This window comes from Neoarius graeffei, chromosome 18 (genome assembly GCF_027579695.1).
Source record: "Neoarius graeffei isolate fNeoGra1 chromosome 18, fNeoGra1.pri, whole genome shotgun sequence".
In the NCBI taxonomy this organism is placed as follows: Eukaryota; Metazoa; Chordata; class Actinopteri; order Siluriformes; family Ariidae; genus Neoarius; species Neoarius graeffei.
Window position 1 is genome coordinate 37455493 of NC_083586.1, and position 17747 is coordinate 37473239.

The 17747-nt window shown below is 44.0% G+C and overlaps 1 protein-coding gene across 1 annotated transcript in view; it reads right to left on the bottom strand.

Annotated features, from left to right (window-relative positions):
• Positions 1-17747, bottom strand: part of LOC132866165 (vang-like protein 1) — a 217669-nt gene that overhangs the window by 113736 nt on the left and 86186 nt on the right. The window contains exon 2 of the mRNA XM_060898767.1: positions 14639-14911. Within this exon, the coding sequence (XP_060754750.1) occupies positions 14639-14709 (71 nt within the window). The 5' untranslated portion in view covers positions 14710-14911. The remainder of the gene's footprint in view (positions 1-14638; positions 14912-17747) is intronic.

A 17747-nucleotide genomic window follows, 5' to 3' on the forward strand; every position in this document is an offset into this window, starting at 1 on the left:
ATTGACCGTAGGTGTGAACGTGAGTGTGAATGGTTGTTTGTCTCCATGTGTCAGCCCTGCGATAACCTGGCAACTTGTCCAGAGTGTACCCCACCTTTCGCCCATAGTCAGCTGGGATAGGCTCCAGTTTGCCTGCGACTCTGTACAGGATAAGCAGCTACAGATAATGGATGGATGTACTTCGCAAAGAATGTGAAAACTGAGAGTCCTTAGATGCAGTGCTGCTCTGAAGGGATTGCAGCCTTACCATGGTGGGGCAGTTTGTGTGTCCCTATGGCCCCGAGAGCTACGTCAGCTGGAATCTTAGACTCCTGGTAAGGCCACCCATGCTGAACAGATTGAAGGGTATGATCCAGACAAAGCGCAATCCCCTGGTCTTCCAGGTTGGGGGTTGGGCATGGGGCCAACATCCCCACACCATAAAAAGCTCTTTTGTTACGGAAACTACGACAACAAGTCAAATAATATCTACTGGTACCAGACCAGACTTGAGTCCAATCTTAAACCCTGGTGGGTAAGTGTAAACCTGGGTGGCCAAAAACAACCTGCCACAGAACAGCCCAGGCTGAGCTCCAAGAGATGGGCCTGACATGGGGTGAAGCTCAAAGGGTAGCAAAAGACCGCACAGGATGGCGTCAATGTGTCGCAGCCTTATTTTCCACTCAGAAAGAAGAGGATAAGTTTCTAGTTTATTGACAAATAAATCGCAGCACAAGGCTGAATTACATATTCATCCATTAAAATTAACAAACACTAAGAAATTTATAATGCTAAATTATTGAAGTAAGTAAGTTATATGCAGTGAGTGTGACTGACGTGATTGAGTCCAGGTGTGTGTGATGAGTAATCGGGTGAATGTGAACGTGACAGAGTTTGGGCGTTGTAGTTCTTGTCGGTCGTTACAGTCAAGAACAGAACATCACAGGTCATAGCGAAATGTTGGCCAGTGACTTACTCATTTTTTATCAATGTTCCAAACACAATGTGTTACATTAGACATTTAATATCATAACAGTACATTTATTCATTTCCTTTAGTCTGCATTAATAAAATTAACTAACCAACTAGAAGAAGAAACCTTTATTCGTCACACGCACACTTCAAGCACAGTGAAATTCATCCTCTGCATTTAACCCATCTGAAGCAGTGAACACACGCGCACACACACCCAGAGCAGTGGGCAGCCACACCAGAGCGCCCGCGAAGCAGTCAGGGGTTCGGTGCCTTGCTCAAGGGCACCTCAGCCCAAGGCCGCCCCACGTCAACCTAACTGCATGTCTTTGGATTGTGGGGAAAACCAGAGCACCCAGAGGAAACCCACGCAGACACGGGGAAAACATGCAAACTCCACACAGAAAGGCCCTCGCCGGCCGCTGGGTTCGAACCCGGAACCTTCTTGCTGTGAGGTGACCGTGCTAACCACTACACCACCGTGCCACCCATAATGTTATTAGATTAATTTCCCTAACATTTTTTATCCCTGACAGTTTCCTACCAACCAAACCTAACCAGTACTGGAGCTTTTACCTGCCTGGTGGCCTTGCTAATAAATTCATAATCTGTCCATCCTTGAAGAAAAGGAAAGGTCTCTATGAGGTAGGAAGGAAATAGAAACTAAAATATCCATCTCCCTGACCTTCCAAAACCTTAGAGCCAATGCAGGCGCTGGTGCAAGAAAAAGGGAAGAAAAGACATGGAGACAGAGGTGTACTGACCCCAGAGAGAGAGAGGGAGCAGAGAGAGCAGAGTGATACAAAGAAAGAAAGGAAGGATTAGCATCCAAGTTGCTTCAGTGCCTGTCTACTACTGACTTCCTGAACCTGTCAGTCAGAGCAATTTAACCACTGACAGAAAAATAGCCCAGAGAAAACTAAACCGCCAAACAGCGGAAAGAAAGAAAGGGGGAGAAAAAAGAAGGGAGACATTCAAAGAACATGAGTCAAAGCTTTTAACTCTGGTATTAGAGGTTTTGTGCAAAATAAGGTAAGGGTGGAATCTCCATCATTGGAAGATATTTGTTTTTCATGTGGTGTTTTTATTATTATTTTTTTTTTATAGTGCAAGTCATTCAAAACTATACATTTTGTACAACCACGATTCCAAATAAGTATGGAAAATGCTCATAAAAACAAAAAGGAGTGATTTATAAATTCTATTCGTCCTGAGTCCCCCCCATATACACTAACTTCAAATCTGATGACTGTAACACTGTAAAGTTGAGACAGTTGTGTGTTTACCGCTCTGTAACATCACCATTTGTTTTAATAACACTTAATAAGCGTTTGGGCTCTGAAGACACCAGTTGGTTAAGTTAAGCAAATGAAATTTTCCCCTGTTCCTACATTATGCACGTCCAGTGTTCCAGCCAGTTTATTTCACCACAGTGCCACACCCTGCCCTCCAGAACTTACACCCTGACCCCAAATACCATCGCCATGCCCAAATTTATATGCTCCCTGCTCATAATTTTCCAGAATGTTCCAAGCGCCCAGCACATACCGTACGCTCCACCACAGAAAGAAAGTGTGCCCTAACGAGTACTAATAAATGCCCACATTTAGTGACAGTAATGCATGTTGACCAATCACAGTACACTATTAGCATGGGGTCATAGTCTTGCTCTGTCAACCATTTTGTCTTATTACAAGAACAAGTCAGTGACGCGGGCGGCACGGTGGTGTAGTGGTTAGCGCTGTCGCCTCACAGCAAGAAGGTCCGGGTTCGAGCCCCGTGGCCGGCGAGGGCCTTTCTGTGCGGAGTTTGCATGTTCTCCCCGTGTCCGCGTGGGTTTCCTCCGGGTGCTCCGGTTTCCCCCACAGTCCAAAGACATGCAGGTTAGGTTAACTGGTGACTCTAAATTGAGCGTAGGTGTGAATGTGAGTGTGAATGGTTGTCTGTGTCTATGTGTCAGCCCTGTGATGACCTGGCGACTTGTCCAGGGTGTACCCCGCCTTTCACCCGTAGTAAGCTGGGATAGGCTCCAGTTTGCCTGCGACCCTGTAGAACAGGATAAAGCGGCTAGAGATAATGAGATGAGATGAGAAGTCAGTGACACAAGCTAAACATAAGTGTAACAAGAGTATTGATCACACCAAATCTTGTGCTGATCCAAGCAACTTCATCTCAACCATAGCTTGTTCTCAGGGGCGCTATAGAGCTCTGGGACCACGCCCAGTCCCTTGCTCAATGTAACTTTGTGATTTTATGCACATTTGATCGGTGTGCCAAAATCCTTGAGTTTTCAAGCATCACAAGTGCCTCAAAAATGAGCTGGCGTGCGGAGAAAAAATAATAATAAGAAGAAAACATGCCGAAAACGATAGGGCTTTGCACTGGTGCTCAGGCCCTAAAAATCAGTTATGCCTACAAACGTATGAAAGAAAAAAAAGAGTTGGTTAAAGCAGCAAGGGATTCACAGATCTCTGTTTACCAAAACATAAGTACATCTAGAAGTTGTAGGACTAAACAAATTCAATCAAAAGTTAGGACCGATAGATCTAGACTCTAGATATAGATCTATAGAAAATTTAGTCACTAATGTTAAAGGGGAACTGAAGTTATTTTTAAACTTGCTTTAGTTCTTAATTAACGTGTTATTCAATTACATTTTTGGTTTTATTAACCTTATATCGTGACTCACATTGGCATATTATATTACACTTATCGGCCTTTTCGGTTTTTAGCCATGTTGAATGTAGTTCGTATGGTCCATGGCAGGCGTCGCTTATCCGCGCGATCTTCACGAGACTTGTGCGAGACTTCAAACGTGAAGTATCAGCGCCGCCATTTTGAAAACTGTTTACACAGCGGCCAGATCTTCATATCATTCCAATTTCGATTAATTTCAAGATTTGCCAGCTTCATCAGTGATGGAGATTATTCCATACGACTTCGAACCAACATGGAGTAGAGAAGAGTTGGAAAGACGACAGGATAAGGACGAGTCCGTCGCGCTTGTATTTATGTCATTACTGTCATACAATTAAAACGTGCCAGATCAGGCGGCTGGTGGGTTTTCAAAATAATAAATACATGCATGTATTTTTGCGATAAATACATATTATACTGAGCGCATTTCCCACATAATCCTCACTAAGGTTTCGGACAGCACTACAAAATGGCGTCCCCACTATATAGTGCCCTATATAGTGAGTAGGGAGCGATTTCGGACACAGGGAAAACTTCCGGCTTGATTATGTCAGCATTCGAAGGAGGGCGCGCGAGTCTTTTGACAACGTTGGCAGATGTTGGTCACTTTGATTTCCGCTGTGCGTTTTACTTCCGTCCTGCGATGTCTCGCACAGGTCTCAGTGAATCTCGTTTACAGCCATTGCTTTGACATATGGACTGATATATTACAGAGCATATTTCAAACACTCATAACTTGCTATAGCAGAGACAAAATAGCTGTCAGAAATGCGTTCCTATATTTTATAAAATGAGATGAATAGAATTTTGATAATAAAAAATTGGCCTTCAGTTCCCCTTTAACGTTAAAATTAACATGTTAGACAAGATCTAATCTAACATTAATATCCCGGACTAATATCAATTATTGATTAACACTATTTACTTACTTACTTATCTTCTTCTTTCCAAGTGGAAAATAAGGCTGCGACACTTATGGCCCTTTTCCACTACCCTTTTTCAGCTCGCTTCAGCTCGCTTCAGCTCACTTCAGCCCGACACGGCTCGCGTTTCGACTACCTCAGAACAGCACGACTCAGCTCGCTTCAGCCCTGCTTAGCACCCAAAACTCGCACGGTTTTGGAGTGGGGCTGAAGCGAGCCAAACCGAGCTGAGTGGGGCTAGGGGCGTGAGCAGACACTCCCCTGTGCACTGATTGGTGAGGAGGAGTGTCCTCACATGCCCACACACGCCCCGCGAGCACGCTGGGATCTGTAAACACCGTAAACCCGGAAGAAGGAGAATTACGAATTACGAGAATTTCTGAAGCCTTATGCGCCTCGCCTCATCTATACGCTCTTGCCAGTATCTGTTGGCGTTGTCGATGACAACAAGCCACAGCACCAAGACCAGCAACACTAACGACTCCATGTCCTCCATGTTTATTGTTTACTATTCGGGTCGTGAGACTACCGCTTAAAAGATCACTGATGTCACTGTTTGCGCCGCTTAACGACATCACATGACGTCCACCCACTTTTGCTAACTCCACCCAATGTGTCCACCCACTTCCAGCCAGCACGGTTCAGCGCAGTTGTAGTCGAAATGCAACTCCAATAGCCCCACTCAGCTCGACTCAGCCCAACTCAGCACGGCACGGCTCAGCCCGACTCAGCCGCGTTTGTAGTGGAAAAGCGGCAATAGACGCCATTCTGTGCCATCTTTTGCTACCCTTTGAGCTTCACCCCATGTCAGGCCCATCTCTTGGAGCTCAGCCTGGGCTGTTCTACGCCAAGTTGTTTTTGGCCACCCAGTTTTACGCTTACCCGCCAGGGTCCAAGGCAGCGCTATTCTTGGTATACATTCTTGTTCCATTCTCAGTACATGTCCAAGCCATTTCAGCCGGCGACGCTTAACCTCTAGCACAGTATTGTTGCACAGTACAGGTCTTCATTTGATATTTTCTGAGGCCAGAAGATGTGGCATATCTTCCTCAGGCAGCTGTTGTGAAAAGCGTTGATCTTGTCCATGTCTGTTTTAACCACTCGCCAACACTCTGAGCCATAGAGAAATACAGATTTCACATTGCTGTTATATAGTTTGATCTTAGTCCTTAGGCTGTACTGTTTTGACTTCCAGATGGATTGAAGTCGAGCAAATGCACTGTGAGCCTTGCCTACTCTGCTCCGAAGGGATTGCCACCTTACCGTGGTGGGGAAGTTTGTGTGTCCCTATGACCCCGAGAGCTATGTCGGCTGGAGTCTTAGACTCCTGGTAAGGCCACCTATGCCAAACAGGTTGAAGGGTAGGGTCCAGACAAAGAGCAATCCCCTGGTCCTCCAGGCTGGGGGTTGGGCATGGGGTCAACATCCCCACATCGTAAAAAGCCCTTTTGTTATGGAAACTACAACAACGATGATCACTATTAGTATTACTATTATTAGTAGTATTAACGTTAGACCTAGTCGAGGCTAATTGCAATTGGGTTGCAACCATTTAATTTTTAATTTTAAATAGGCCTAACTGTTTGGTCTGCCATTAATATAATAATACAGCAATAAATCTAAATATTAGTTTTTTACATTTGTGTTTCCTGTTGTCCTTGGGGGAAGTCATGGCCTAATTATTAGAGAAGCACATTTGGGACCAAAAGGTTGTCGGTTCGAGTCCCTGGACCTGCTGGAATGGCTGAAGTGCCCTAGAACAAGGCATCTATCCTGCACCTGCTCCCCAGGCTGCTCTGGGTATGTTGTACGTCGCTCTGGATAAGAGCATCTGCTAAATGCCTGTAATGTAATATAATACATTTAAGTTGCTGTACATCAACAGGCCGAACATTATTGGTCTATATTTGGCCCATGATCTCATTTTAGGTGATGATGATTTACAGATCTATATTCTCTAATATTTTTGCGCTAACATTAATTAAAACTAACAATCCCAATGCACCATGTTATCAGTGATTTGTGCAAAATACAGACACATGATCAAAGCTAAATTTATGAGATCAACACTGACAAGTCAGCACTAATGGATCCTTTATCACCTTTCAAACTTTTCCTTTAAATTAGTTTAATGTATTTAAACATTTTGCACAAATTGGCTGATTATCTGAGTGTGGAAACCTGTCAGTGGACAGCTGGCTGAAAGCCAAAAATAGGAGGCTGTTTGAAACAGCGCTGTAGTCGAGTCACTAAACCTCGAGTCTGAGTCCAGTCTCGAGTCCCCAGTGTTGAAGTCCGAGTCAAGTCCAAGTCATTAAAGAAAATTTCGAATCGAGTCCACTACTGATCTGAGTCCAGTCCGAGTCCAACACTCCAACCGCACCATTTGACGGTGGCTGTTTCAGCACCATTAACATTAGTTTGTTCCTGAACGTGACGTATGAACAGGTGAACGTGCTTCTCTTTATCAGAGAGTGCGCAGTATTCTGTCAGAGATGGTTGGGAGACAGATGCAAGTGCAGAAGGTGTGTTTATTCATACAAGTGAAGAGAGGTGAACAATCCAGAACAGCAGGCAAAATCGTAAAACAGTGAAACAGGCAACAGGTCGAGCGAGACACAAACAGGCTATCGTAGACTCGGCAGAATCAAAGACGAGAAACAGGAAATCAGGGATCAGGAAACCAAACAAGGAAATAAGGCTAGGTAATGTGTCAGCAACGCAACTCAATACTTCGCAAAGTGAGTGTGTTTTCACAGTTTTTATATTGGCGCACTGATTGTGCCTTAATCCTGTGCAGGTGCGAGTCGTTTACGGTGCGTGCACACTGTCCGGAGCATGCCTGAGAGTCTATCTGATGCACATGCCAAGGCATGCAGGTGTCACTCTTGCACGAAATTAGTACAAAATTTAATGTAGATATAAATATCTTTTGCAAAATTATTATGGCATGTTACAAAAGATAAAGAAAAAATCCGAATCCTCGTCTCCAATTTATGAGTCCGAATACAGTTAATGCACGAGTCCGAGCCCAAGTCCAAGTCATCGGTGTTCAAGTCCAAGTTGAGTCACGAGTCCTTAAAATTAGGGCACGAGACGGACTCGAGTCCAAGTCCTGCCCTGTGTCCGAAATCGCTCACTCGTTCACTACTCCCTACTCACTATCTAGGGAATTACTATATAGAGGACTATATAGTGAGCTCATTGGTAAAATGGAAAACACTTTCGGACACTAGTCCGTCATGCTGGTATTTACGTCATTACTGTCGCACAATTAAAACGCGCCAGATCAGTCAGCTGGTGAGTTTTCAAAATAATAAATACATGCATGTGTTTTTGTGATAAATCCATATTATACTGAGCGCATTTCCCACATTAATCAATACAAAGTACCTGCATCTTTCAGTTTTTTAAATCAAGGCTGAATGCTTTCTTCTTTGCCGCTGCCTTTTATCAAATCAAATTTGCGACTTTTAATTTGATTTCTTTCAGCGCGACCGCAATGCATGATGGGATATATTGCTTTGGCTAGTGAGCATCATTGTACACTACTTTTCATGACGCATTGTGGGATACTTTGAGTGCACTATATAGGGTGTAAATAATCCTCACTAAGGCTACGTTCACACTGCAGGCTGAAGTGACTCAAATCCGATCTTTTCGCCCATATGTGACCTGTATCCGATCTTTTATTGACAATATGAACGACACAGATCCGATTTTTTCAAATCCGACCCAGGCCGTTTGGATATGTGGTCCTAATTCCGATTCCTATCCGCTCTTTTCATATGCGACTTCAGTCTGAACCGCCAGGTCGCATTCATCCGACTTACACGTCATCAACAAGCCACAAACGTCACTATTCTGCGCTGAAGTAGGCGGCGGGTCTCTCAAAAAAAGTTACAACAACATGGTGCATAATCACGGGCGCAGATAGAGGGTGGGACTTGTCCCACCCAGATTTAAATTCACCTCGTTCGGTCCCCCCCACTTATAGGGAGGAAAAAACGTCTATGCTGTCTTTCTTTGCATAAGGCAAACCTCACGGAAAAATCAAAAGACTAATTACCATTCGGTTTATTGAGGTGCACAGCAGTACATACATAGTTGCAACAACTCACATAAAACAAAACAAAGACTGATATTCGGTTGGTTGAGCTGCGCAGACTGCACAGGTTGCGAGCTTGAGCTTGGTTGCTATGGTTACTAACAACAAGTTTGACAGGCATATCGGGGTTTGGGGTTGGTTTGCTGGCAGCTTTGTCCCCCCCCCCCCAGTTTTTTGTCCCTCCCAGTTCAAAAAACATATCTGTGCCCCTGCGCATGACATCAATGCGAGGGACGCTTCGGGCTGTGAAGGTTCTGAATCTTCTCAATGGAAGGACGCAGAGGTTAGGGAGCTGATTTCCATTTGGGGGGATGCAGCTATTCAAGCTAGATTGGATGGGTCATACCGCAACCGGGCGGTTTTACTTCCGTAAACACTGGCCATGCTCACTGCGTGTGACGTCGTCGTATCCTGCAATGCGCATGCGGAACACTTTTAGGTCGCTTTTCGTTCATACTGAGGATCACATACAAGTCGCATATATTTGTTAATGTGAACGACCTCACAAAAAAATCGGATTTCACAAAAAAATCAGAATTGAGCATTAAGCCTTGCAGTGTGAACGTAGCGTTAGGTTTCGGACAGCACTACAAAATGGCGTCCTCACCATATATAGTCCATAGGGATAGACTCGAGTACTACAATCCTGGCTTGAAATTGATAGAAACAAATAGAACAGGAGAGAAATTATGTTCCTGAATGTATGCATTGTGTAAAACTGTTGCAGAGACAATCACTTAAAATGCCTTTGTTAGCATTATTACTCAATTCTGAATATTACTTTTAATAAATACTGTATATAAGTGTGACTAGTTCTAAATTTCACAATTATTGGCCGAAGACAAAGTGAATATCACTTGATATTCACTGAGCCTTAGACAGATCATTGTTTCAGTATAAATACACAGGTGATTCTCATCTCATCTCATTATCTGTAGCCGCTTTATCCTGTTCTACAGGGTCGCAGGCAAGCTGGAGCCTATCCCAGCTGACTACAGGCGAAAGGCGGGGTACACCCTGGACAAGTCGCCAGGTCATCACAGGGCTGACACATAGACACAGACAACCATTCACACTCTCATTCACACCTACGGTCAATTTAGAGTCACCAGTTAACCTAACCTGCATGTCTTTGGACTGTGGGGGAAACCGGAGCACCCGGAGGAAACCCACGCGGACACGGGGAGAACATGCAAACTCCGCACAGAAAGGCCCTCGCCGGCCACGCGGCTCGAACCCGGACCTTCTTGCTGTGAGGCCACAGCGCTAACCACTACACCATCGTGCCGCCTAATAAAAATCATATTTAAAGAAATAATTAATTTCAAACTTCAAAAGCACAGACTTGTGTCACTTATCTAGCCGACTCACATAAAATACTTTGTTTTGAAATTGATAAAATAAATCACAATTCCACCTGACCGTTGAATAGTTTTAGACCAAACTGCATACCATCTTTAGTGCTCTAAGGAACAGCATTTTCTTTCATCACTTCTAATTCTTCCTCATTTACGGTGACGAAGCAACTGGCCGCCATTTTGCCGAGTCGCTCGAGGTGATTGGTCGAGAGATTCGTACTATTTCTCGATAATCAGTGCACACAATTTTCTATAATCACCTGTGTATTCATACTAAGTTATTAATAATACTATAATACTATTATGAAGCATTGTATTAAACTGGTTAAGTAAAGTTTCAGATTTGCATACTTATTTTATAAAAGTAATCTACCTTGCAGGGCCGTGCAAAGACCTTTGGAGGGGCAGGGGCTCAACATTCAAAAAAGGGCACTTGGAACAAATTTTTCACACAAGTTAACTTTATTCAAAACTAAATTTCAATTGCAACTGAACATTCTGTGTGTGTGTGTGTGTGTGTGTGTGTGTGTGTGTGTGTGTGTGTGTGTGTGTGTGTGTGTGTGTGAGATCCATCTAAATGCTGCAGTATTCTTCAAAGCAGCAGTCTTCGGTTTGCCATGTTCTTGAAAATGTCTATGACAACACTGTATTCAATATGGATATCTTTCTCAATTGCCAGCAGAAGAAGGTCTGACAGCCTAGAATATGTTGTGGACGTCGTCATTCAGCCTTAAGTTTTCGAAGCTGCTAGAATATGTTATTAACGCCGTCGTTCAAACTAAAGTTTCCGAATCTGCCACGTTAATGAAATGGATGGAGCAAACGGTGGGGCAGCACGGTGGTGTAGTGGTTAGCGCTGTCACCTCACAGCAAGAAGGTCCGGGTTCGAGCCCCGTGGCCGGCGAGGGCCTTTCTGTGCGGAGTTTGCATGTTCTCCCCGTGTCCGCGTGGGTTTCCTCCAGGTGCTCCGGTTTCCCCTACAGTCCAAAGACATGCAGGTTAGGTTAACTGGTGACTCTAAATTGAGCGTAGGTGTGAATGGTTGTCTATGTGTCAGCCCTGTGATGACCTGGCGACTTGTCCAGGGTGTACCCCGCCTTTCGCCCGTAGTCAGCTGGGATAGGCTCCAGCTTGCCTGCGACCCTGTAGAAGGATAAAGCGGCTACAGATAATGAGATGAGATGAGATGGAGCAAACGGTTTAAATATAGCCTAGGCGGCTTCATTAAGTGATAAACAACCCTACGCATTTACTGTTGTGTTCTAAGCTGCACAATATTGCATGTTCAGATAAATGAAAGGAGACTTTCAGTGTGACCTTACCATGCCGTTCCTTGCACTGTCTCCCACTGCCAACCGCCTGCATGCGCTTTCTGCACGGAGGTTCACTGAATGCATGACGTCACGGATTGATGCCCGCATTTACATAGAAAAACGTTATTTTATAAATCTATAATTTCATATATTATTGTCAAATTGTAGAGAATATTGATGTTGGAGCTAACTTATCTTTTACAAATATTAAAAAAAAAAAAAAAAAGTCCCTATGAAAAGGGCACTTTGGACAGCAAACAGAAAAGGGGCAGGGGCTAGAGCACCTGTAGCACCGGTTCATCGCACGTGGGTGCTACCTTGCATAGTTGTCCAGTATGGCTAATTTTCATGACAGATTCTTATAGATCTATAGTAATGTGTGCAAAATTGCAGTAGATGCATGAAAAATTGCCTGCGATAATGATTGGCGCGCTGCCCTCTTGGAAAGCAAGCTGGCACGCTGAGGTCTTCAGCTGCACAACTTTACGAGGTCTTCGTTGCTCTTATTTAAGCTTCATAATGTGGTAAAATGCAATGTTGACACGCAGCATACTGACTCACGAGAGTTTCCGCTCGCTCCTGCTGCAGGTGCGTGACCTCGCTGCTCTCCATTTGCTCACAAAATGAACAGTCTCTGATCTTTTTGATCACAACTTATTCTAATGCAAGTGTTTCACATCACCTTGTTATCATAACTGTTATTAGTCCTAAATTGCCCCGAGCCAAAAAAATGAGGAATTTCCGAATAAACGTACGTCTTCAAAAAACAATGACGTTGATTAGCTAAAACACGAAACACCTTGTTGCTTCACTGTTTTTGTTTGACTACAAGTCAACATAATTTTTTATTTTATTATTATTATTATTGGGGCAGCATGGTGGTGTAGTGGTCTAGACCACTACTCTTTTAACATGGCTTTATCAGCTTTTTTTTCCCCCTTGTGTCAATCCCAGGGTCCTTCATAAGGTTTTTTTTTTTAAATAACTTTATCTATTGGAATCCAAGTTGGTAGTTGAGTCCTTGAAGGACTGAGGAATTCAGCCAACATAATTGTATAATTTCCAAGCTGAAGCTAAAAATTGCTCGAAAAAGAAGCATGAGGTCGGTCCATCCATCCATCCATTATCTTATTCCATTTATCTGTCAGGGTCACAAAGGAAGCTGGAGCCAATCCCAGCTGACTTCAGGCACAAGGCGGGGTACACCCTGGGCATGTTGCCGATCTGTTCAGCAGAAGGTGTAAAAATTAATATTTCAAAAGTACGAGTTTTAGTTAGGGGCGGCACGGTGGTGTAGTGGTTAGCGCTGTCGCCTCACAGCAAGAAGGTCCGGGTTCGAGCCCCGTGGCCGGCGAGGGCCTTTCTGTGCGGAGTTTGCATGTTCTCCCCGTGTCTGCGTGGGTTTCCTCCGGGTGCTCCGGTTTCCCCCACAGTCCAAAGACATGCAGGTTAGGTTAACTGGTGACTCTAAATTGACCGTAGGTGTGAATGTGAGTGTGAATGGTTGTCTGTGTCTATGTGTCAGCCCTGTGATGACCTGGCGACTTGTCCAGGGTGTACCCCGCCTTTCGCCCGTAGTCAGCTGGGATAGGCTCCAGCTTGCCTGCGACCCTGTAGAACAGGATAAAGCGGCTACAGATAATGAGATGAGATTATTATTTTTTTTTATTTTATATTTTTACAAATTATGGCTTTTTGTTTTAATTTGCATTCCATTTCAAAATATTTGGAATTGTCGTTGTAAAATTTCTCCGCTAGACAGTCATGATGCTGGTTGAATATGCAACAGAGGAGGTCAAACAAGATACGTCTACTGCACTAAAGAAAACCTGAACTGCGGAACTTTTCATGAAGCTGCGATGCACTTAAGAAGCTGTAATACTCAGGAGCAAGGACAATCATTAACATGTTTCACTGATCTTACTGGATACTGAGTGTTGTACTGTTGCGCCACGCTAATTCACGTTTGCTTAGACGTGACAGAACATTACCATTCCTCCAAGTTTGGCTGTTTTAATGCAGCTTTGACAGCCATCTTGGTTTTGTTTTCAGTTGGATGAAGCTACTTGGCTTCATCCAACTGAAAAAACAAGTGCTGTAAAAAAAGAACACGACTTTACGGTCAACACAGTGCATCAGCAAGATGGAACGCACTCGCAATGAGCTGAGAGGTGTAAACGTGTCTACAACTGGAGTTATTTTACGATTTCTTTATTAAATTTCTTGAATTGATCAAAAATTGGTTGCATTGGTCCATGTGTAACGAGACCATAAAGATTATGATATCAAAACTGCATATTTTCCAACTGGAAAAAGAAAATACACGTTTTACAACAAAACCTAAACTATAAACAGAAACAAAACATGTAGAACAATTTAACGTTTACTGTGAAAAGTTTCATAATAACTCTATTACCAGCAGAGTATAGTTTTAAAGGAACAGTCCACCGTATTTCCATAATGAAATATGCTCTTGTCTGAACTGAGACGAGCTGCTCTGTACCTCTCCGAGCTTTGCGCGACCTCCCAGTCAGTCAGACGCAGTCAGACGCGCTGTCACTCCTGTTAGCAATGTAGCTAGGCTCAGCATGGCCAATGGTATTTTTTGGGGCTGTAGTTAGATGTGACCAAACTCTTCCGCGTTTTTCCTGTTTACATAGGTTTATATGACCAGTGACATGAAACAAGTTCAGTTACACAAATTGAAACGTGGCGATTTTCTATGCTATGGAAAGTGCGCACTATAATGACAGGCGTACTAACACCTTCTGCGCGCTTCGACAGCGCATTGATATCTGAGCTCCGTATCAATGCGCTGCCGAAGCGCGCAGAAGGTGTTAGTACGCCTGTCATTATAGTGCGCACTTTCCATAGCATAGAAAATCGCCACGTTTCAATTTGTGTAACTGAACTTGTTTCATATCACTGCTCATATAAACCTATGTAAACAGGAAAAACGCAGAAGAGTTTGGTCGCATCTAACTACAGCCCCAAAAAATACCATTGGCCATGCTGAGCCTAGCTACATTGCTAACAGGAGTGACAGCGCGTCTGACTGACTGGGAGGTCGCGCAAAGCTCGGAGAGGTACGGAGCAGCTCGTCTCAATTCAGAGAAGAGCATATTTCATTATGGAAATACGGTGGACTGTTCCTTTAATGTGGGACTCTTCCACATGGACAAACCTATAGACATTTTTCCTGATGATGATGACGACATATGTCTCAGAATGAGACTGTAAGTATAAAATTCCTTCATGTGTATGCGTTATTTCCATACTGGTTCTTACCCATGTCTGTGGGATCCTCTCGACCGGCCCGAGTGGTACGAGTAGCCGGAGTAGGTGGACTCCGTGTCCATGGTAACGTGTTCCTGCCCCAGCGATTGGCTGAGGGCGTTTTGTACGTTGCTCGACTTGTCAGTGGGGTTGGTGTAGTGGGAGCTAGTGAGCGGTTTTATCTGTCAGGAAGTGGAATTCACGCAGGAGATCGATGTAGAGCGTGCACTGTTGAGTGTCAATCCTGGATGTGAGTCTGGAGCCTCCCAGCCATCAAACATCAATCTGAAAAGACAGTTAAAATTTCAGGTCTGTAAAAATGTGTACAATGCTTGGCTAACAATAGAATATGACATTGTGATTTTCGAATCGCAAAAGCAGCCATTTTAATTATATCCTACATTAATAATGAGTAAAAATGAGTTGGGCCAGTCAGAACACTGCATACGTACACATGAACCTCCATTAATAAATGGATAAATAAGATAAATGAACAATATTGGGGAAGACCTATGGAATAATGACACTATTGTGTTGCTAAAGGCCTCTGCATGCTGTTGCGACAAGGCTTTCGCAGATAGCTTTTCGCAGACAGTTGTAATTTATCGTTGAGCGGGGAGTAATAGGCGTGCGCGATGTTATTCACCGGCACAACGCAAGGGGGCGCGAAGTCGCTAGGAGTAGTTGGTGGATGTGGTTAGTGGAGTGTTTATCCTCCGGTTACTTATAATGACTAGAACTTTTTTTTTTATAATGACTAGAACTGGAGTCGTATAGATGTACGTACTTCCTCAATCAACCGCTCTTCATGCTGCTCCATCTTCGCTCGTGTTTTTAAAAATGCCGGTCGTGAAAACAAACCAAACCGGGAAAGTAGGGAAGCGGAAGTGCGTGTACAGCGGATGTAGAGTGGACCAATCAGAGCCCTCTTGTCTGCGGCGCTGTCTGCGAGGCTTCTGCGGTGGTCACAATTTTTGGGAGGTGCGCGCAGAGCGTCTGCGAAGGTGGGGGGGCTATGCAGACACTGTCTGCGACGCTATCTGCGAGGACTGGGTTGTCAGCATAAATTGGCCTTAAGGGTGGCATGGTGGTGTAGTGGTTAGCACTGTTGCCTCACAGCAAGAAGGTCCGGGTTCGAGCCCAGTGGCCAACGGGGCCTTTCTGTGTGGAGTTTGCATGTTCTCCCCGTGTCTGTGTGGGTTTCCTCCGGGTGCTCCGGTTTCCCCCAAAGACACGCGGGTAGGTTAACATGGGGCAGCCTTGGGCTGAGGTTGGGCTGAAGTACCCTTTAGCAAGGCACCTAACCCACTACTGCTCCCCGGGTGCTGAAGCATAGCTGCTCACTGCTCTGGGTGTGTGTGTGTGTGTGTGCTCGTTGCTCACGTATGTGTGCGTGTTCACTGCTTCAGATGGGTTAAATGCAGAAGTTAAATTTCACTGTGTGCTTCAGTCTGTGCTTGAGTGTACGTGTGACAAATAAAGGCTTCTTCTTCTTCTAATTGCTGACTGTGAAATTGTGGAAGAGCAGATAATGCAACTATCCAACAGCTTTACTGCACTATTTAACCATTCAAGCTTCTTCCATCTGCCTTTAAAGGAGAACTGAAGGCAATTTTTTTATTATCAAAATTCTATTTATCTCATTTTATTAAATATCAGAATGCATTTCTGATAGCTATTGTGTCACTGCTATAGCAAGTTATGAGTGTTTGAAATATGCTATGTAATATATCAGTCCATATGTCAAAGCAATGGCCGTAAACGAGATTCGCTGAGACCTGTGCGAGACATCGTAGGACGGAAGTAAAACGTACAGCGGAAATCAAAGTGACCAACATCCACCAACGTTGTCAAAAGACGTGCGCGCCCTCTTTCGAATGCTGACGTGATCAAGCCGGAAGTTTTGTTTGTTTTGAGAGCAATCAGGAATGTTTGGAAAAAGTCGGCAGTAATCGTCATTTAAACTCGTTTTTGTGCAATATTTCGTTTGGAAAACAGTTTTCAAAATGGCGGCACTGACACCTGGCTGACACTTCACGTTTCGAAGTCTCGCACAAGTCTTGTCAAGATCGCGCGGATAAACGACGCCTGCCGTGGACCAAACGAACTCAATTCAACATGGCTAAAAACCGAATCGGCCGATAAGTATAATATTTAATTGCAATTAGTTGCCAATATGAGTCACGATATAAGGTTACTAAAACCGAAAACGTAATTGAATAACACGTTAATTAAGAAATAAAGCAAGTTTAAAAATAACTTCAGTTCTCCTTTAAGTAGCAAACAATGTAAATCAATTGCTTCATTTTTAGACCAGACTTTTCCATCATACCTAATGCAACTAATGCAGCTTATGTCTTTACATGCAAATGAAATGAAATGCAGTATTCTGTTATGGTCCAACCGGTTAATGCTGGCTAAAACAGAAAGGTGTCAGCATTCACTTTTTCAGCAGTTTGTGCTACAGTAGCTCTTCTGTGGGATTGGACCATATGAGCTAGCCTTCGTGCCCCATGTGAATCAATGAGCCTTCGGCACCCATGACCCTGTCGCCGGTTCACCGGTTGTCCTTCCTTGGACCACTTTTGGTCGGGTCTAACCACTGCATACCGGGAACACCCCACAAGATGTGCCATTTTGGAGATGCTCAGACCCAGTCATCTCGCCATCACAATTTGACCCTTGTCAAAGTCGCTCAGATCCTTACGCTCGCCCATTTTTCCTGCTTCCAACACATCAACTTCAAGAACTGACTGTTCTCTTGCTGCCTAATATATCCCACCCCTTACCAGGTGCCACCATAATGAGATAATCAATGTTATTCACTCCACCTGATTGGTGTGTGTCTACATATACACACACACACGCGTCAGTATGGATTCACTGTACTCTCCATTGAGTGCATGGGCCTGGGGTTTGAAACAAAAGAGCAGCAGTGTGACTTTTAAAACTTTGAACTCAGTGAGGGCTTGTTGCCTAGTAGCCATGTTTGTTTTCTGCTTTGCTATAATAGTGTTAGCTCATGATAAGTATGAACAGACAGCACTACTGGCAATAACAGGATTCCCAGATGGTGGAAAATGCTTGAGTAATTGTCGTTTGTTATTATAATTGCATATAA